At 42.1% G+C, this 22895-nt stretch overlaps 1 protein-coding gene and 1 pseudogene across 2 annotated transcripts in view; both read left to right on the top strand.

The window, feature by feature from the left end:
• The first annotated feature begins 781 nt into the window (after nucleotides 1-781).
• LOC307249614 (transcription factor HES-5-like) lies at nucleotides 782-6864 on the top strand (annotated as a pseudogene). Its single transcript has 2 exons — nucleotides 782-905; nucleotides 6439-6864. The product of its transcript is annotated as a transcription factor HES-5-like (transcript).
• A 3890-nt stretch (nucleotides 6865-10754) lies between these two features.
• Nucleotides 10755-22895, top strand: part of LOC307249006 (transcription factor HES-5-like) — a gene marked incomplete at both ends in the record, with an annotated part of 40783 nt that continues 28642 nt past the window's right edge. Inside the window, one exon of the mRNA XM_080025595.1 lies at nucleotides 10755-10877. Coding sequence (XP_079881721.1) covers nucleotides 10755-10877 — 123 coding nt within the window. The remainder of the gene's footprint in view (nucleotides 10878-22895) is intronic.

Below are 22895 nucleotides of genomic sequence, written 5' to 3'. Positions count from 1 at the left end.
ATGGTTGGTGATGTCAGGCTGTTTCAACTACAACACACGTCGAGTGTCAGTCACAAAGCTCTATTCAAATTCCTTTTGTTGTTCAAAGACCACAGCATACAGGGAGTCAGTGTGGGAACCTGAGACCAACTTTCTACTCACAGTGAATACAGCACACAAGTCAAAAGACTGCTACATCTGGACTGACGCTGAATATTGTTTTCACATTTTCAATGAAAGTTCAAAGTATGGCCATCAAGTCAATGTAATGCACTGCATCTGTATATTGGGAACATAAGACAACTTTCAAGTAAAATTTCTGGAGTTCATTATCTTTTTTAAAATTTTAAGAAAAAAGTCAAATTACATTACATTCAATTTTTATATACATTATTATTTACAGAATTATTTAGAATTTTTTAAAACCCTCATCACTTTCTTAACCAAGGTGTAGTCATAAGAGATGTTTTTATACAATAAGTTTTATCTTTAATGCAATTCATTTTCAGTCTCCCACGTGTGTGATGGGATGAGGTTGTGCGCTCGGTCAAAGCCATGGATCTCAGCTTCAGGCAGCAGATCTGCTCCATCCTCAGGGTCATCACTTTCCCAGATTGACACATGGCCAGTCCTCCACCTGTTCTCCTGGGATCTAACCATTATCCCCCAGCAATAAGAGCATTCAGCGCGTGGCATCAACTATTGTGTCACCAAGCTCTCTGATTGGCTGAGACTGTGGGAAACCCCAGCCAAACCAAGAACCACACATTCATATGGAGATGTGGGACTATATAAAGGAGGGATGAAGCCAGAAGAGATCAGATTCTCCCTACAAGAGACCCCTGCAGCACCGAGATCCAGATATGGCACCTACAATCACTGCAGCAATGACAAATTCTCAGGAGCATCTGACTCTGACCCACAAGGTAAATTGAAAATTCAGGAAGCCTTAATCCTTTATAAAACATTGTCCTGTTTCAAAAAGAACATTAGACTACTTGGAAAAAACAATATATTTTTTTTCTTTCTGCAGCTCAGAAAGCCTCTGGTGGAGAAGTTACGCAGAGAGCGAATCAACAGCAGCATTGAGCAGCTCAAGTCTCTCCTTGGTCCAGAGTTCCTCAAACAGCAGCCAGACTCCAAGTTGGAGAAAGCAGACATCCTGGAGAAGACAGTTTGTGTCCTGAGACGACTGCAGCTGCAGCAACACCAAGCTGTGGACTCAGCAGCTGTCCACCAGGGTTACTCCAGGTGTGTCCAGGAGGTCAAACACTTCATGTCCAAGGAGCAAGTGAAGACACAGTCCCATAAAGGCATGCTGAACCACTTCGACAGGCTGCAGTCTTCCTGTGATAAAGACCTGGGAGAGGACTTCCCTCTTCTGAGCTCCACAGTCCAGACAGGCATCACCAAAGACAAGAGTCTAGTCAACAGCGCCCTCTGGAGGCCATTGGTAGACACCAACAGACTGGAGTTACTAAAAGCCAAATTGAGTTGACCAAATTGGTTAAAGATGACTGTTAATAATGATAACTGAATTATTTTAAATTGACCTGTTCTTTATGAAAAGAAGGCTTTTTTTTGCTTGATGAAAGATGAGATTTCCTATGGAAATGATAGCAACAATATATTGTATATTAGAAAGATAACACTTATTATTATGACTAACTGTACAGAATGTATTGGTAGTGTATGGTAACATTTGTTATCTCTTAATTGTAATCAACGATTATGAACTCAAAATTATCCTTTATAAGGACTTGTATGTGATTGTTTAACATAGATCTGTTGTAAGATCATTTTATTTTATTTTCCTCAAAGGTTTATTTAATGTTACCATATCACAATTTTCCTGTGATAAGTTTATGCTTCATTGTGCAACATGTATTTTTAAAATATAGTGCAATGCTGATCTTTAATACTTCTCAATTATTCAAGATAATTTTGATCAAATATGTTACTTTTCTAATTTTGGGACATTTTGTCACTTTACTTCAGTTTATTTGAATATTTAAACATGATCTGTTTAAGGTCAATATGTTTTTATTTACTGTAAAATGTTCGTTAATGTCACACTGTCACAGTTTTCCAGTGACAATGTATTTCATACATTTTGATAATTAACTGACTTAAAATTGATGTGACCTGTTGTAGGGTCAATAATAACCATTTTTGCTTTTGTTAATTTATAGCAAATATATTTATCCAGTTGGGGAACAATCTCAAAGGATAGTGAGTACTGTGTCCTCATATATTAGTAAGTCCTTGTCTTTTATAAAGACAGCTGCTCCTTTACTCTCTCTGAGTACGGTGTGTCTTATTGGAATATGCAAGTTATTGTTGTGATGTGTCATCACCTTTGGGAGGAGTGTTCTACTTTGTGACTGATTGTTCCTTTTTCAATAAATAACACTGCCAGTTGCAAATCTGGTGTTCTGATTGATGTTATTTAGCCTCATACCCACTTAAAAGAAGGTATGGGTCATTCCACAATTTTTCATTTAATCAAAAGATCATTAAAAAAAGAGGCGTTCTATATGTGTATTAATTTTAAATAAATTGATGGATATCTCCACATCAAAGATACATTTTGGCCACATACAGTAATTGATTATTATTCATAACACAACTGTTAACAAATGTTTTTAAATTCAGTTGTCTGATTAAGAGACATTATAATAGGCCACTCTGTAACTTTAAAGTAAATTAAGTTGCAAACCAAATAAGAAAATGTGCTTCAAAGCCACTATTGCTTAACTTTTATTTCGGTAAAACTGTCAGTTTGAGGTGTTTTAATTTAAATGGTTTAATGGTTTTAAGGCAAGACATTGTGTCTGAAGTGATGCATAATAAGGCACATTTCTATTGTTCCTCCAGTGAAAGCAGTGAAAGGACAGAGTGTGGGAAACCAGAGGAAACTCACTCACAGAGCCCAGAGGGACAATAGTTCCAGACCTTTGCCCTGAAGGGACAGATATTAAAAGGGAATCTGGCTCCACATATAGAAACACCCCAACAAGCTTTAAATTATCTAGTCAACCTTTTCTTTGACCTAAATTCCTCATCACTAGTTTCACGTGTATTGAGATATACTCAAGGCAGGGTTGAGCAAAGTCATGAAATAAGAATGTTTCAATTAATTAACTGTGAAAAGGGATTGCTATTAAGAAATTAAGTGTATGGCATTGTTGTTTTTTATTCCAATAACATCTGAGGCTTTATGACATTTTGTTGACACAAACAAGACAGGGAATTGAGGAAAATGTTAAGTATTGTCAGTGTTCGGTTGAAAGAGTATGTCTAAGAACAAGAATCAAATATTGATTGTAGTGTGTATCGGTTATATTTAGGGCTGTCAAAATTAATGCGTTAACGCTGGGTGATTCATTTCTGGAATTAATGCACACATTTTTTAACGCAATTAATGCATGCGCATAATGACCCGCCCAATATATCCCACCCGCTCTGCACTAGTCATCGCTCTAACGTTATGGCTGACCCAGGATCTGCACTAGGCACAATGGTGATGCACAGCGGCCGGCAGAACGTAGCAGCACGTTTTGTTTTGACCTGCTAGTTCCACTTTTGTGTCCCGGGCAGCAGTTGCTGTCTGAAGCAACAGGGGGAACAACATTGTCTGCTTTGTTCAGAGCAAGGGAGGACACAAACGTCTGCAATTTTCAGAGGTGTGTGTGATTAATACGTGACATCAACATAACGTAGGCTTTCTGGCACAAATAAACAGTCCCCCAGAATGTGGGCGCGTGGCGCAAACACACACACTCTCACACACACATGCACACACACACACACACACACACACACACACACACACACCGTGGACTGCAATCAAGTTGTATGCAGGAATGCAGAAAGGAAAACACACACATTTAACCATTGCTTTTGGTGTAGAAAATCCAATAAATGCCATATATTTGCTCAGGGGCATAGTAGGAGCAGTTAAATGCTACAATCTTTCAATTTGTGATACAAGCGTGAACATTGGCATTAGCAGTCTCCATGGGTCACCTGACAAGAAAATTGTCCGAGACGATGAAGTGATTTTTTTTTAATGAAAAAAATCAATAAATTTGTATGAGACATTTTTTACCTTTAAATTTCAAATGTCTCGGACAATTTTCTTGTCAAGTGACCCAAGGAGACTGCTTATGCCAATTTTCACCCTTGTATCATCAACTGAAAGATTCTGACGAAAATAAGCACTTAGCCGCTCCACTATAGCAAAGAGACAGCCGTATTTAATTATGTTGTGGTATGTTTTTTTTCAGTATTATCATAATTTGCATTTGCCATGATTAAAAAATTATTATTAAAAGTATCCACCTTCTGTCATTCATCTTTCCGCAATACAACAATATACAGCGAAAATTCGAATTTTTGAAGCATATTTCGAATGGCGATTAATCACGATTAATCCACAACTACCCAGTGATTTATGTGATTAAAAATTGTAATCGTTTGACAGCCGTGGATATATTTGAAATTCAGTTTTCAGTGTTTTTAGTTTTTAAATAGTGTGAGAGATTGTTTCAGGTTTCCATTACTCCCAATTTCCGAGAAAATATTATATATTTTGATATGTAATCGTGATTAGATGTAACGCAAAAATTAAAAGTAAAAACCCAATGTCCTAAAAGATTAAAAAAAAAACATCCTAAAAAGGGACATTTAGACATAGACATATGCCTTAATATCTTTCAATGGACAGAGTATAGAGAAACTGTGTAGATCAGAGTTTAGCAGAATTATCATTACCAATCCCATTAGCAGCATACTATTCTCCAAAGGGATTTGGCACACTTCAAGAAACCGCTGCCTCAACTTCCCACCCTCATTCATAGAGCTGAAACTTTGATTTAGTTATTGCAAGAGCACTAATATTAGTTTCTTAAAATAAATGTATGAAAATGATTGGATGTTGACTATATAATTAGGACCGAAACTCCACTCACCCTTCATGGTAAAACTCAATCATAATTCTGAACACAAAGTAACTGAGGGCCATCCAAAGGCATTCTTTCCCTCCAGATGGTTGGTGATGTCAGGCAGTTTCAACTACAACACACGTCCAGTATCAGTCACAAAGCTCTATTTAAATGTGTTTTGTTGTTCATTGACCAAAGCATTCAGTGAGTCAGTGTGGGAACCTTAGACAACTTTCTACTCATGCTGAATAAAGCTACAAGTCAGAAGACAGCTACATCTAGAGAAGGATTATATATTGTTTTTGTTTATTTTGAGTTAGATGAATGGGCATCAACTGACTGCTACATCATAGGAGCAAAATTCAGCTTTTGAAATAATAATAATAAAATATATATAAACATAATTTTTTTTTATATAGGAAAATTAGCACATTATCTTTTTTTAAATTTTAAGGAAAAAAGACAAATTGCATTACATTCAATTTGTACTGAAATTATCAACAAAATATCGAATACATTATGACATCTACAGGATTTCTGGTTAGGAAACAATTAATATTTAAACACAATCAGTTGTTTCCTATGATTTTTTTACATTCAATTTGTACTGAAATTATCAACAAAATATCGAATACATTATGACATCTACAGGATTTCTGGTTAGGAAACAATTAATATTTAAACACAATCAGTTGTTTCCTATGATTTTTTTATTCTGTATAACATTAAATTTCATGTAGCTGACGCTTTTATCCAAAGTCGCTTCCAATAAGTACATTCAACCGTGAGGGTACAAACCCAGAACAGCAAGAATAATGTACTTACATAAGCGTCAAAAAAGCCAATAATAACTACAAAGTGCTTCATATCAGTGCAACATGTTACTGAGATTAGCCAAGGTGCAGTCATGAGAGATGTGTTTTATACAATAAGTTTTATCCTTCGTGCAATTAATTGTCTGTCTCCCACGTGTGTGATGTGATGAGGTTGTGTGGTCAGTCAAAGCCATTGATCTCAGCTTCAGGCAGCAGATCTTTTCCATCCTCAGGGTCACCACTTTCCCAGATTCACACATAGCTCAGTGAGCCTCTCCCCATTAGCCCCCCAGTCCTCCACATGTTCCCCTGAGATCTAACCATTATCCCCCGGCAATAACAGCATTCAGCGCGTGGCATCTACTATTGTGTCACCAAGCTCTCTGATTGGCCACGACTGTGGGAATCCCCAGCCAGACCAAGACCCACACATTTATATGGAGATGAGGTACTATAAATAGGAGGGATGAAGCCAGAAGAGATCAGATTCTCCCTATAGAGACCTCTACAGCACAGAAATCCAGACATGGCACCTACAATCACTGCAGCAATGACAAATTCTCAGGAGCGTCTGACTCTGATCCACAAGGTAAATTGAATATTGAAGAAGCCTTAATCCTTTATAAAATGTTGACTTTTTTAATAAGAACACTATAACTTGGAAAAGATTATTAATGGCTTTTTTCTTCTTTCTGCAGCTCAGAAAGCCTCTGGTGGAGAAGCTACGCAGAGAGCGAATCAACAGCAGCATTGAGCAGCTCAAGTCTCTCCTTGGTCCAGGGTTCCTCAAACAGCAGCCAGACTCCAAGTTGGAGAAAGCAGACACCCTGGAGATGACAGTTTGTGTCCTGAGACGACTGCAGCTGCAGCAGCATCAAGCTGTGGACAAAACAGCTGTACACCAGGGTTACTCCAGGTGTGTCCAGGAGGTGAAACACTTCATGTCCAAGGAGCAAGTGAAGACACAGTCCCAGAGAGGCATGCTGAACCACTTCAACAATCTGCAGTCTTCCTTTGATAAAGACCTGAGAGAGGTTGACTTCTCTTCTCTGAGGTCCACAGTCCAGATCAGCATCACCAAAGACAAAAGCCTTGCCAACAGCACCCTCTGGAGGCCATGGTAGACACCAACAGACTGGAGTTACTACCAGCCAATTTGAGATGACCACATTGGTTAAAGTTGACTGGACTGATTTATTTGAAATTGAATTGTTCTTCTTTATGAAACAAAGGCGTTTTTTTTTGGCTTAATGAAAGATGAGATTTCCTAGGGAAATGATAGCAACAAAATATTTTATATTAGAAAGATTACACCTTGTCATGCAATTTGCATGAATGAAATCTAAAAGCAACATCAATTATTATAATAACAAACTGCACTGGTAGTGTATGGTAACATTTGTTATCTCTTAATTGGCATTAACCAAGATGACCTAAGAATTATCCTTTTTAAGGACTTGTATGAGATTGTTTAACATAGATCTGTTGTAAGATCAATTTTTTTCTTTTCCTCAAAGGTTTATTTAATGTTACCATATCACAATGTTCCTGTGATAAGTTTATTAAGTTTAACATGTATTTTTAAAATATAGTGCAATGCTGAGCTTAAAGACTTCGCAATTATTCAAGATCATTTTGATCAAATATGTTACTTTTCCGATTTTGGGACATTTTGTCATAATATACTTTACTTCAGTTTATTTGAATATTCAAACATGATCTGTTTAAGGTCAATATGTTTTTATTTACTGTAATATGTTTGTTAATGTCTCACTGTCACAGTTTTCCAGTGACAATGTATTTCATACATTTTGATAATCAACTGAACTTGAAAGTGATGTGACCTTTTGTAGGGTCAATGAACCCATTTTTGCTTTTGTTAATTAATAGCAAATATTTTGATCCATTTGGGGAAAAACCTCAAAGGATAGTGAGTACTGTGTCCTCGTATATTAGTAATTCCTTGTCTTTTATAAAGACAGCTGCTCCTTTACTCTCTCCAAGTATGGTGTGTCTTGTTGGAATATGCAAGTTATTGTTGTGATGTGTCATCACCTTTGGGAAGAGTGTTCTACTTTGGGACTCATTGTTCCTTGTTCAATAAATAACACTGCCAGTTGCAAATTTTGTCTTTTGATTAATGTTATTTTGCGTCATACCCACTTAAAAGAAGGTAAGGGTCATTCCAAAATTTTTAATTGAATCAAAAAGATCAATCATTGAAAAAGAGGCTTTGTATATTTCTATAAATTTTCAATTAATTGATGGATATCTCCATTGATGTTCTTTTGTTTGATCATAAAAACAAGATACATTCTGGCACATACAGTAATTGATTGTTCATAACATAAATGTTTACAAATGTTTTTAAATTCAGTTGTCTGATTAAGAGTCATTATATCATGACACTCTATAACTATAAAGTATATAAAGTCCTCAAGTTTAAATGGTTTAATGTTAACCATTCCTTTTTTAATGAGGCAATTCATTGTATCTGAAGTGATTCATAATAAGGCACACTTCGATTGTTCCTCCAGTGAAAGCAGTGAAAGGACAGAGTGTGGGAAAGCAGAGGAAACTCACTCACACAGAGCCCAGAGGGACAATAGTTCCAGACCTATGCCCTGAAGGGACAGAGATAGAAAAGGACACTGGCCCCACAGATAGAAACCAACAAACTAGTTTTAAATCATGTAACTAACCTTTTTTCTGTTAAGAATACCTCATCACTAGTTCCACGTGTATTGAGATTTACTCAAGTCAGGGCTGAGCAAAGTCATGGAATAAAAATGTGTAAATTAATTAAAATGTGAAAAGGGATGCTCTTTATATTCAGTATTGACAGCACGCAGGTGTGTGTAAGGTTGAAAGAGTATGTCTAAGAACGCGTATCAAATATTGATATCGTATTGGTTATATTTGAATTATTATTTTTTTAAGTTTTTCAAAGAAATTGGTGTTTATTTTTTAGGTTTCCATTACTCCCAATTTCCCCAAAACATTTTATTTTTTGAAATGTAATCTTGATTAGAAGAAACACTAAAAGGAAAAGGAAAAACCCAATGTCCTCAAAGGAAAAAAAATACTAAAAAGGTGCATTTGGACATAGGCACATGCCTAAATATCTTTCAATGGACCGAGTACATGAAAACTGTGGGGATCAGAGTTTAGCATGATTATCATTACCAATCCCAGTAGCAGCATACTATTCCCCAAAGGGATTTGGCACACTTCAAGGAACAGCTGCCTCAACCTCCCACCCTCATTCATAGAGCTGAAACTTTGATCAAGTTATCACAAAAAGCACAATTATTAGTTTGTCAAAAATGAATACATGAAAATGATTGTATGTTGACTACATAGATAGGACCGAAACTTAACTCACCCTTCATGGTTAAAATGAATCATAATTCAAAACTCAAAGTTACTGAGAGCCATGCAATGGCATTCTTTCCCTCCAGATGGTTGGTGATTTCAGGGTGTTTCAACTACAACACACGTCCAGTATCAGTCACAAAGCTCTATTCAATTCCTTTTGTTGTTCAGTGTGGGAACCTTATATCAACTTTCTACTCACAGTAAATACAGCATACAAGTCAGAAGACTGCTACATCTGGACAGACAATGAAAATTGTCTTTACTTTTTCGATGAAAGTTCAATGAATGGCCATAAAGTCACTGTGCTATGAGAGCAAAATATGTATTCTTTTTAGGATTACATTGTTCTTTTAAATAAATCATGAACATTACACTTTGATCAAGTTCATGATGGTAAAAATATATGACAATGACTTATAGGGGAATTAGTAATTTTTTTCAAATACTTAGCTAACGCTCCATAAAAAAAAGACACTACTCAAACTTTTTGATTATTTCAATCCAGCCAATGGTGTTCTTTCCCTCCAGATGGCTCTGCTTCAAATACAGCACACGTCCAGTCTCATTCACAAAGCTCCATTCAAAGTCTCTTTGCTGTTCATTGACCAAAGCATTCAGTGAGTCAGTTTGGGAACCTGAGCCAACGTTCGACTCACACTGAATATAGCCACAAGTCAGAAGAAATTACATCTGGACAGAAGGATTATTATTGTTTTTAGTTTATTTAAAGTAAGATTAATGGGCATCAACTACTACAGCAGGAGGGGAACATTATTGTTCTATTGAGGTGAAAAGAAAAGGCTTCATCATAAGAGCAAAATTCTGTGTCTTAAATGTATATTTTTTAAACAATAAGCATCACATTCTTTTTCCTATTCTTATTTTAAGGAAAAAAGTCTTCGCATTAGATTTAATTTGTTCAAATTATCAACACAATATGTAAGCCATTATGACATGTACGGGATCTCTGGTTAAGACCAAATCATAATTTAGATACAATCATTTATTTCCAATGAGTAATTAATTATGTAACATGTAACTTATTATATGACATTACATTTCATTTAGCTGACACTTTCATCCAAACTCGCTTCCAATAAGTGCATTCCACTATGGAGGTACAAACCCAGAACAGCAAGAAACATGTATGTACGTAAGCTTCAAATAATGCATTAATAACTACAAAGTGCTTCATATAAGTGCAATTTATTTACATTTTTTAAACCCTCATCACTTTCTTAGCCAAGGTGCAGTCATAAGAGATGTGTTTTATACAATAAATTTCATCCTTCGTGCAATTAATTGTCTGTCTCCCACGTGTGGGATGGGATGAGGTTGTGTGCTCAGTCAAAGCCATTGATCTCAGCTTTAGGCAGTAGATCTGCTCCATCCTCAGGGTCACCACTTTCCCAGATTCACACAGAGATCAGTGAGCCTCTCCCCATTAGCCCCCCAGTCCTCCACCTGTTCCCCTGGGATATAACCATTATCCCCCCGCCCCTGGCAATAACAGCATTCAGCGCGTGGCATCAACTATTGTGTCACCAAGCTCTCTGATTGGCTGAGACTGTGGGAAACCCCAACCAGACCAAGACCCACACATTCATATGGAGATGTAGGACTATATAAAGGAGGGATGAAGCCAGAAGAGATCAGATTATCTCAACAGAGACCCCTACAGCACAGAGATCCTGATATGGCACCTACCATCACTGCAGCAATGAACAATTCTCAGGAGCATCTGACTCTGACCCACAAGGTAAATTAAAAGTTCAAAAAGCCTTAATCCTAAAAACTTAAATGGTGTTGTTAAAAGAATAATAATAACACTATACCTTGAAAAGTTTACTAATTATTTTGTTCTTCTTTCTGCAGCTCAGAAAGCCTCTGGTGGAGAAGTTACGCAGAGAGCGAATCAACAGCAGCATTGAGCAGCTCAAGTCTCTCCTTGGTCCAGGGTTCCTTAAACAGCAGCCAGACTCCAAGTTGGAGAAAGCAGACATCCTGGAGATGACAGTTTGTGTCCTGAGACGACTGCAGCTGCAGCAGCATCAAGCTGTGGACAAAACAGCTGTACACCAGGGTTACTCCAGGTGTGTCCAGGAGGTGAAACACTTCATGTCCAAGGAGCAAGTGAAGACACAGTCCCATAAAGGCATGCTGAACCACTTCAACAATCTGCAGTCTTCCTGTGATAAAGACCTGGGAGAAGACTTCCCTCTTCTGAGATCCACAGTTCAGACCAGAATCACCAAAGACAAGAGCATAGCCAACAGCACCCTCTGGAGGCCATGGTAGAAACCTACAGATTGGAGTTGCTTCTACACAAACTGAGTTGACCATATTGGTAAAAAATTACTTGAACTGACTTCTTTGAAATTGACTAGTTCTTCTGTATGAAGAATAGGCTTTATGCTTCATATTTATATATGTATTTCTATATTCGAGAAAGATGATATTTCCTAAGGAAATGGCAGCAACAACAACAGTATCTCTCGTAATACGAAAACATACATTTTATCATGCTTGTGGCATGAATTAAACCTGATTGCATCAGTGATTATTATTTACCCTCATATCACTTATATTGTTACTTATTGCTGTATTTTTATCAAAACTGATCTGTTGTAAGATCCAAATGTTTTTAATTTTCTTTTTTTGCTAAAAGCTTTGCTTTATGTCCACTTTTTCATTAATATTTTTTATTCTTCAATCATGAATAGGTTAAATATAATGAAATGGTGATATTGTGTACCTTTTAATTATAATACTTTATTTCACTTGCAATTACTGAAAAAAGTATCTGTTTAAGGATCAATTGTCCATTTCCTGTAAAAGGTTTGTTTAATGTCACAACGTTTCGGTGACAATGTATGTTATACATTTTGAGAATAGCGCAATTCAGTGGGTATTATGAATGATGTGATCTGTTTTGAGGTAATTTTTTTACTGCAAATGTTTTGATCCATTTGAAAAAAATCCCAAAAGATAGTGAGTACTGTGTTCTCAAATATCACATATTGTTTGTCTTTTATAAAGACAGCTGTACCTATACTCTCTCTCTCTGAGTGCACTGTGTCTTGTAATCTACAAGTTGTTGTTGCGATGTATCATCACCTCTAGTTGGGAGTTTCAAACTTAATGTGGCTCATTGTTGAATAAACAAACACTGCCGGCTGCAAATTTTCTGTTCTTATGTCGTCCTTTTTTCTTTTCACTTTATTGATAGTCCCTATAACTGTGCTCTACCTTTGTTTGGAACGTCATTAAAATTTGGCACACAGCAATTTTTAATCCATAATATATCTGTTTAGTGTACAACAAAGTTGGCATAATAACTGGGTTCAATTTAGGTTTTTAAAAGATAGGGATTTAAAATGTTATTTCCCTACTTACATGGAATAAGTCAAGTCATAACACAATTGAGGAAAATGTACATCTCAAAGACACTCTTGTTGCAGCCTTATTTTGGGTAAATTGTCAGTGTCAGCCAGGGTTAATTTCACTTTACCCAAACCCTGCGTTCCAATACCCATACTATCTACTATTTAGTATGGTAGAAAAAAGATTTAGGATGTCCTGATTCTTGTGGCCAGATTTAGGATGGTTAGAAAGACCCGGATGTCTACTACATCCGGACGAGATTTCTAGTGTTGAAAACAGCATCCTATTTGGGCGATTCTGACCCACAGTGCGCACCTGAAGTGATGTCAAATCAACGGAGCCTCAATATGAAAACAACCGGGGATGCGACGGATATAAAAGCAAGAGGCAAGATCGAGGCGCAATGTTATGATGAAATAAATAAGTAAAAGTATGTCCCAATTGTAGCATACTGCATCCTAACTAGATTATTTGTATCGTCAAATGTAGTAGGCTATGTAGAATAGAACAAAAGAAAGAGTATGCAATTCAGAACGCAGGGTATGTTTCTCAGAAGCACATCCTGATAATATTCCCAAACAGAAAATAGATGAAACACAGAAGTTCTGCAAATGTTCATGTGCTGAGGGCAAAACATTTTCAGACCACAAAGCTATAAAGGACATAGGGGAAAAAACAGAACATTACTACATACACAACTGAATTGACCATGTGACAGCTCCTGGCACCTCCTGATTTACAATACTAAACCCCAAAAGAGCTTCCAAAATATACTAACTAGTGCACAAATTAACTGATTTAACAAAGACTAACCGGCCTCCCCAAAAACCAGTACTGCGCACCTTTAATCCCAAGACTAATAAATCCCTTCAATTATTGCCCAGACTGATTTCCTCCATTATGCAAGGTTAAACCCTAACTCCTTCACCATAATACCTATAGAGTAAGCTAGATGAAGCAAGTACCAGTTTAACTACCAAAAGTTTTACACATCACTGAAAAACTTACCAAATTAGTTTGACGTAGCCCCCATTAAAAGAAGCTGCTCCCAAACAAACTACCAACCTGTCCTGTGTGATTCCTCCAAACTGTTCAATTACTCAATCCAACCACTTATTGACGAGCCCCCATGTCACAGCCCGGCTCGAGGGAATGACAATGAGGAAACCACACAAGAGATTAAATTAAGGCTGTTACATACTCCGCGAGAAGAAAGAACAAAGTTCTCGGTGACAGAGCTGCGAGAAGAAAATTACGTCATTTTCTTCTCTCAGCTCTTGTTTAGCTGTTCTCGCAGCTTGTTCTCGACACATCACCCGGGCCGAACTTTCTTCTCGCAGCTTGTCCGAGAACTATTGTGTGATTGGTCAGTCTGAAGTCAATGAGGAAAGTGAAGTGAAATCGGTTGGTTACGTTGTAACCTAGGTTCTCTGAGTGGAGAGACTATCTCTCCACCCTACATATTCCATATGTACGGGGACTGACCCCCACGGGGGCAGTTGACGTGGATACTCTTTAAGACACACCACTTGTGGCGGCCACGCATGATTGGCCAGCCTGGCTATATAAGCCACGCGCATGCGTGGCCTCTTCGGTTAACCTTGATTGGAACGCGTTTCTGAGCGGCATCTTGGCTGGAGAGATAGTCTCTCCACTCAGAGAACCTAGGTTACAACGTAACCAACCGTTCTCTATCGTGTCAAGACTATCTCTCCACCCTACATATTCCATATGTACGGGGACTTCTGTAAGACACACCGCGAGGAAACCAAGCAGACGTAGCTGCTCCTGCGGGAGCCTAAATAAAAAAAGGCAGTTGAGTTCGAATGAAACGTCACCACCACCAGAGTGTTCACCCATGTGCCCAGTATAAAGGAACTATTTACAATTATACATTATGTACACACTTATCGCCAGGCGCCAGACGCTACCAAGGCTAAGCTGGCCCTGCAAGATGCCAAGGCCAGCCCTGAATGGGTAGATGGCCTAGCCCAAATGCGCACCGTCCTGCTGCATTGAGCCCAGCACTCGCTCCGAGAATGGGGTGCTGGCTGCCACATTCATGCAGTAGAACCGGATAAAAAATGGACGGGATCGACCAAGAGGCCGCCGTACAAATCTCCGATAGAGGGGCACCTCGCCATAGGGCCCCTGACGTAGCCATGCCCGTGTGGAGTGCGCCCGCACCCCTACTAGGGTTGGCTTGCCTGCCCTCTCATATGCCTGCTGGATAGCATCCTTCCCAGTGGGAAATCCTGGCCTTGGAGACTGGCTGTCCAGGACGGTTAGGCTTGTAACAGACAAAGAGCTGGTCCGTTGCCCTACGGCCACGTGTCCGATGCAGATACACTGTTAGGGCACTGTCTGGGCACAGTAGTGACCGCCTACTCCACCCTGCTTCACCTCCCTGGAGGGTGGAAGGGGTGCAGCTCAATAGATCGACCGGTGTGGGACTCAGACCAGACTTTAGGGTGGAATGTAGGGTTCGGGCGCAACACCCCCCCAGTACCACCTGGCAAGAGCGGCTGCAGCCCTCATGCACTGAAAGAGCATGCCGCTCTCCCATTCTCAGACACAATTGCGAGCTCAAAAACGCTGTCTTGAGAGAAAACCATTGTAGCCTAGCTGTATCCAGGGGCTCGAATGGCTCATTCTGCAAGGCCAACAGCACCACCTCCAAATCCCATGGGGGGACAGCTGGCCTTCTGCGATGTGGAGTAACCCTACGAGCACCTCTAAGAAACTGAGCAATAAGGTAGCAACAGCCTTCTGCCAGCTCCCGAGGTCCAACACGGGCTGCCTTATGGCTGCCCCTATTCCCCTCAATGTCGAGGGAGATTTGCCCACCTCCAACATTTCCTGGAGGAACTGGAAAATGTTATGGGCCGTGCAGGCGAGGGGATCCACCTGTCTCGAATTGCACCATGATTGAAACACTCCCCAACGATAAGCGTATGCCGCCCTCGTTGATGGAGCCCGGGCTCCTTGTAGAGCGCTAACCACCGACTGGGGCACTCCCACGGGTGTCCCTGAAGGAGGGGTGCAATCGCTGAGAACCAGATCATCTGGGGCCAGCCTTCTTGGGGGCCCCCAGGATGAGGCTCACCTCTTCCACCTGAACTCTCTGTAGAAGTGGATGAAGGAGGGTGAAGGGAGGGAAGGCATACAGGAGGCCCAGTGGCCACTGGTGTGCCATGGCATCCGTGCCTCTCTTCTTCTTTTTCCCAATCGCTGAGAACCAGATCATCTGGGGCCAGCCTCTTTGGGGGCCACCAGGATGAGGCTCACCTCTTCCACCTGAACTCTCTGTAGAAGTGGATGAAGGAGGGTGAAGGGAGGGAAGGCATACAGGAGGCCCTGTGGCCACTGGTGTGCCATGGCATCCGTGCCCAAGGGAGGATCGTCCCTTTTCACTCTTGCGAGAAAAAAGAGGGGACCGTGCTCTTCCTTTACTTCCCGGCACGTGCATCGCCCCGAGGGACTTGCCCGCGGATACGCCCACTCCCATATTATCTGAGCCAATCTGCAAAGGCGCGGGGAACCCAGGCCCCCCTGCCTGTTTATGTATGCCGCTGCTGCTGTACTGTCTGTCTTACCAGTACATGGCGGTTTCCCAGCTCTGGCAGGAAGTGCAAAAGAGCTAATGGATAGCCTGCAATTCCGACTGATTGCTGTGCCGTGTCAACCAGGGTCCGTGCCATTGGCCACTGTGCCAAATAGGCTGGTTCCTCCCACCTGTGGAGAGCTATGCGCAGTATGCGTGACACCTGGCATGCAGATCTCTCTGTGGACAAAGTCCCAGGCTCAGGAGGCAATGCTGCACCGGGTGCATGTTCAGAAGGACCAGGGGCACGATGTGCACCGTGGCTGCCATTAACCCCAAGAGTCGGAGGCAGAATCTCCAGGTCACTCTGGCCCCCAAACAAAGCTGGGACAAGCAAGCCCTGAGGGCGGCTTGTCTCGCCGACGTCAAAAAGAGTTCATGATTTGGCATCCAAACACATGCCCAGGAATTCTGTCGATTGTGAAGGCTGCAGCCTGCTCTTCCTCTTGTTGAGGCGCAGGCCCAGGTGCTCCAGGTGCTGCAGAAGCCGGGTCACATTGATGCGACACTGTTCCTCTGAGCGAGCACAGCCCAGCCAATCGTCCAGGTAATTCAGGATGTGAAGACCTTCCTGCCGCAAAGGACCCAGGACTACCTCCATGCACCCTGAACGTGCGAGGGGCCAGTGATATCCCGGATGGGAGGACGCAGAACTCGAAGATTTGGCCGTTGAAGGCAAACCCGAGAAAACGTCTCCCTCTCATATCAGGATCTGGAAATACATCCAGGTCGACTGTGGCGAACCCGTCGCCTTAACCCTCGGCACAGTCCGCATCCTGCATTGTAGGGGCCTTAAACATTTGTTGAGCCCCTTAAGTCCAAAATCGTCTCCCATCTCTCTTCGGGATGAGGAAGTACCGTGAGTAGAACCCAGCCTGCCGAATGTTTTGCTCCACCTCTCTGATGGCCTTCTTGGCGAGGAGAGTGCGGATCTCAGCGGCTAAAATCTCCCTGCGCTGTGGGTCTTCCACCACTGTAAATGTGGCTGACCTCATCAGTGGGGGTGGGTGCCGAAACTGCAACCGATAACCCTGAGTCATGGTGGCAGACCGGCCTGGTCCTCCCCTTGAAGGCGTGACTGACTCAGCCAGAGGTGTCACCTCACCATCCCGGGAGAGGCCATAGCCCTGCCTGTTGCCACTGCTTGCTCCTTCATTAGCTTAGCTAGGAGCGAGGACACCTGCTGTATCTCAGCAGCTAGAGCGGAGCCTTTCTGCTCCAAACGTTTGGACAACTGGTGCTGACAAAAGGCTAACATAGCCCCTGTATTGACCAGCTGTCCCTGGGTTGCCATAGCTCCATGCACTCTGGTGAGTAGGGGAGAACGGGGTAAGTAGGCACACTTTTTACTCTAGTGAGAATTGCTCATCACCAAAACATCTGTCAATAGCCATTCCTACATTAAATTGAAGCTTAAGGTGTTGGCTAGAAATGTGTGTCTCTCTTTTTTTCCAACTTATTGTAATGAAGAAGTAATTTACCATCAAAGACACTCTGACACATTGTGATAACCAACCCCATCAAGGGGTCGGTTGTCACACACTATGGGGTTGTTTGTCACAATGTTATCTTAATGGGAAAAATCTTAAAAAGAAGGCAAGGAGGCAGAACCAAATTTGAATGTTTAATTGCATTGTCAAGTTGACAAATAGGCCTACATAACGTTCTGTAGCCTTGGCAGCTGGTCTAGTTTGGGATGCACTGGGTTGTTTTGATTTTGTTGCCCTTTTTTCTTTTGCTTGCTAGCTGCCTTTTCCTGCTCTATTCTTTCCTTCTCTGGGGTGTCAGTGAGGATACAGCTTGACAATTTCTTTCGTTATTGGGTTCCTTTTCTGGCTGCAGCCTTGAGATAACATGTGACAACCAACCCCCCAAAAAATTTGACGACCAACCCCAACTTGAATTTCTTGCTAGCATCAAGGCCAACAACCATCTGACAACTAATTAGCTTGCTAACCACAATCTAAACTATAGTTTACCCTTCACACTTTCTGAGGGTAACAAGTGTTTTGTTATAAACCCATTGTGTAAAAGCCTAGAAGAAAAATACTGAGAAGCAAAATATTTTGAATTTGACATGAAAAACACAAAACATCCTCTCACCTGAAATGCAGCTGTCTTCCTCCAAGGAAGTCTATGTATGTGACCTCTGATCCCAATTCTGGACCTTTTTTATATCAACATTTCAGAGCTAGCGCGCTCTGGTTCCGAGATATAACGAATGTGACATCCAACCCATGTGACAAATTACCCCGTTCTCCCCTATGGCATCCCTCGTTTTAGTGTTTCTGCTTGGGCAGCCTGGCTTCCCCAGAACCGACCTGGTGGGGGACACTAAGGCCCCCAAGGTTTGATCCATGGGAGGTGGTGGTCCACAGCCTATCCTCTCCCGACCTTGCACACACGCTAGCCGTCTGCATAGACCCGACCAGCGATGGGCTTCAGCTGGTTTCTCAAATTGCTTCAGCACCAGTTCCTCTAGATCGGGAAGCAGCGGTACGAAAAAAGAGCGCGTCTGCCCCGTCTCTTCATCCTCAAAACGGGAGGCCGTCCGGCCCTGCTCCGCTGGCAATTCGACATCCAATGCCTGAGCAGCCCCGGTGATAGCTTGCTGATAGAAAGGAGTCGAGCGCTCCTGCTCCTCCTCTACCTCTTGCTGTGCCTCCACACCCATCTGGCCGAGGGGGAGGTCTTCCCCCTCCGAGTCCATCCCCAGGATGTCAATTTCCTCTTCATCCGACGCAGGGTACCCCTGCCCCAATCCCCCCCTGCTCTGCCAGTGCAGAGGTGGGGGGCTGGGTTGTGGATGGGACCATCATTGCTGCTGTAGAGGAGGGGCTTGAACCCTCCAGCAGCCACACCTGGGGTATGAATTAATGAGTGAGGCTCCTCCCCCATGTGATCATTCCAAACCACTACCCTTGGCTGCTTCGCCCACTGCGGCTGCCCAATGAGTGTGGCCGGATTTTTGAGAGAAAATGCTAACGCCGTAGCCTCCCTACCCTAGCTGGCAGGAAAAACAATTCATGCCGGAGGCGGGGTCTTGGCTGGCCATGCGCGCATGGCCCCGCCCTAGACAATGCACTCACACATTGATCGTGACCGTCCTCCATTGACATTTTTACCCCGCAGCCCGAGTAGGCGTGGCCTCTTGGGCTAGACATTTCCTCCGGACCCAACATTTTGAATGCTTTGTGAACTTTGGGAGATGTAGCTTATGCGCGTGGCACTAATCACCCCGCTGACACCGAAACTCCCGCTGTCTGCGGGGACGTGCCCTCTGAAACAATTTACTTTTTGTTTCCTGGAATTTACCCGCGGCTTAAAGTACGCCCGTTCGCTTCCTCCGACAAGGTCGGGCTTCACGAGGGACTATGGCTGTGGCGTTAAACGGCACCCGTTAATACACACCGCCACACTCTGGCCACGCTTTCCTCTCGCTGGTTCAGCGATCAGCTGTGAAGCACTCCGCCGCTTCCTCCGACTGGGTCGGATTTCACGGGAGACAATGGCTACAGATCGGCAAGCCGATCAAGCCACGCTTCCAACAGCCTGCTCTTCTTAATTTACCTGCGGCTCAAAGTACGCCCGTTTGCTTCCTCCGACAAGGTCGGGTTTCACGAGGGACTACAGCTGTGGCGTTAAACGGCGTCCGTTAATACACACAGCCACACTATGGCCACTCTTTTCTCTCGGTGGTTCAGCGATCAGCTGTGAAGCACTCCGCCGCTTCCTCCGACTGGGTCGGATTTCACGGGAGACAATGGCTACAGATCGGCAAGCCGATCAAGCCACGCTTCCAACAGCCTGTGCAGTAAAGACAATACAGCGATCCAGAGAGGGGCCCGTAGACCTGCTCTCCTACTCACTAGGTAAGCGGACAACGCTGATGTCACCACACTTGCTAAACCCACACAACTCAATCTTTTCCTTATTTGTTTTGCTTTGCTTTGCTTTGCTTCTTTTCTCACACACGTCTACTGCTTGTCCGTGGAAATCAAGGAATCGAAGAGGCCACGCATGCGCGTGGCTTATATAGCCAGGCTGGCCAATCATGCGTGGCCGCCACAAGTGGTGTGTCTTAAAGAGTATCCACGTCAACTGCCCCCGTGGGGGTCAGTCCCCGTACATATGGAATATGTAGGGTGGAGAGATAGTCTTGACACGATAGAGAACAGCTGGCGCTACTGAGTCAATTACCATGGTAACAATGCGCCGCGGTGAGGAGTTCGGCAGTTGAGTTCTCCTGAAGTATGTAATGTCAGACCAGAAAGAACTTCTCGCAGCTCTGCCACCGAGAACTTTGTTCTTTCTTCTCGCGGAGTATGTAACAGCCTTAACCCAGGAGCATGTATGTGGCCTGATGCTTCCACCTCTGATGGGTTGTGCGTATTGTCTCCTGCTAAAGCGAGGTCTGAGGTACCTGGGCAGTCAGTGTGTGCAGTGACCCATTCTCTCAGTGTGCTGCCAAGAGTTGACGTACAAAGATCTGATCTTGGGTCCGTTTCTCATGCAGAATTGGTGAAGGACCAGATAGATGACCTTTCTTTAGTTGAACTATTTGATCGTGCTGTGCATTCTGGTAAGTGAGGAAACCATTCTGGAGCTTATTTTCTCCATCATGGCCTGCTGATGAGGAGGTGGGTCCCTAATGGGAGAAATTTGGCTGGGGGATCAGTGGGGAAGATTGTGCTTCCTGTGAAATATAGACAGCCGGTAATCAAAATGACGCATGTAGCTGGTCAAGGGGGAGTGAGGAGAACATATGGGCGGGTCCTTCAGCACTTTTTCTGGCCGTGTATGAAGCGGGATATATCCACTTGTATAAAGAACTGGTAGCATTCGTTCCTGTGGTGTGTTCCCGTTCTGTAGGGTCTTAGTTGCTGGGTCTCGGGGATGCCGGAAAACAAAATGTACAAAGAGAGATATTTGTTCAACGGGTCAATGGTTGGTCATGCCTGAGTATAAATTGTGTCTTAGGCTTGTTTTGTTTGTTTGGTAATGTAAATATGTTGCACGTATCTAACTGTTGTTTTGCAGGTTACGTGTTGAACCTCGTTTCTATGGAGGGGGGTGTGACAGCTCCTGGCACCTCCTGATTGGAAGGCTTCCAGGAGATGATCGCTAATTACAAACACCCATGCTGGCTGATCTCCTGAGCTATATAAGCTGCAGGAATCAGCCACTTGTCTCTCCCTTCCTATGGTTTGTTTGGCTTTGCTTTGGTTTTGGTTTGCTCTGCTTTGCTTAGTTTAGTTAGGTTTGCTTTGCTTTGCACATACATTACACTCTTCACAGACACAGCACCCATTACTGATTACTGACATTCACGCACCACTTAGTATCTTACTTTAAACTTTGTTTAAATAAATTATTATTTGGTTAAACTTAATCTCTTGTGTGGTTTCCTCATTGTCATTCCCTTGAGCCGGGCTGTGACAACCATCAACATACCTCAGAGATGAACACACTCTTTGCCCATTCACAGCTGTCTAAAACGTCTGCAATGTAAAAACCCAACTTATTTTACAGCATAAGAGGACAAATAATTAAGAAATAAAAAGTAAAGATTTATCTAACAGTAACTCACCATTGAAACATGAAGGGAGGAGGGCCGTAGGTGAACTGTCTTGGATAATTCCTTTCAGTCCTGTTATGGTTTCTCTCTTCGGTTTTGGTTTGTGGAACTTGCCCCATCAATCGCGGTTCTCCGGCCTTTGGTATTGAAGCAAAATAAAACTTTATTTGACTTGCTTTAGGTTGTTAACCCATTGATGACGGCTGCTGCGCGATGCCACATTGGCTCTCCTGCCTGATGCTGCATCGCGCAGCATTATTACTTTATCTAATGTTCATGGCATTCCCAGCATAGAATGCACTGTCATTGGTTCAAATACACATGAGGTGGGTTTTGTTGATTTTTTTAAGACCACGTGACCACCCAAAAGTTGTGTGGTTTGCCGAAAATCACTTCAATCAAAAAAATAAAAAATAAAAAAATAAAACAAAATAATAAAAAAAATACGCCGGCTATGTCGGCGACGGAACAGTTAGTGGCGTTTGGTGCGCAGAATCAAGGTCTACTATAGACTACTGACGAAAATCACACAACACATTGCATCTATTTATTAACAATATTTAATAATTTTCTAATTCATCTAATTTTGACGATTTTTAGAAATATGTGTTGGTTTGTAAGCGCTAAGGGAGCATTTAAATAAAACCTGTGAACCTTAACTTTTAAATGTATTTTATTTCATGTTTCTATGAGCTACACAGGCTTAGATATTAAGGTTTTGGTAGACTTGACAATTCGTACTATTTTTTCAGAAAACCCTCAGGCATTAAGGACATGCATCCTAGATTGCCATAGTCATCAATGGGTTAATACAAGTACCAGTACAAGTGGAAGGAAACCCAGCGTAGATAAAAAATTTGGGGGATGGAGGAGCTGGGATGATAGAATGCACTGGACCAAAATTGGCAGGTAACAGTTGAAGTATTGCCTTTTTTACGTATGTCAACATTTAAACTTAATTAAGTTTCCTTACTTCTTGCACTTTCCGTTGCCACAAACGTTTCACCTGGTGCTGCACTATATAGCTGGTGTGCACATTATGATAGATGGGTTTTGAACAGCAAAAACAGCTGTTTCTGACAGCTGAAACAGTTCATATGCTAAGATGATATTTCATACTGATAAATATGTATAGCTAAAGATAGGTATCAAAGCCTTTAAAAGCATTAAAGGTGTAGGTCAGCAATTTTGGAGAATGCTTGTTGTCAAAA

The sequence above is a fragment of the Ammodytes marinus genome (assembly GCF_949987685.1).
Source record: "Ammodytes marinus genome assembly, chromosome: 4".
NCBI lineage: Eukaryota > Metazoa > Chordata > Actinopteri > Uranoscopiformes > Ammodytidae > Ammodytes > Ammodytes marinus.
The sequence above is the reverse complement of the archived record's forward strand: the minus strand, read 5'-3'. Positions and strand labels throughout refer to the sequence as shown.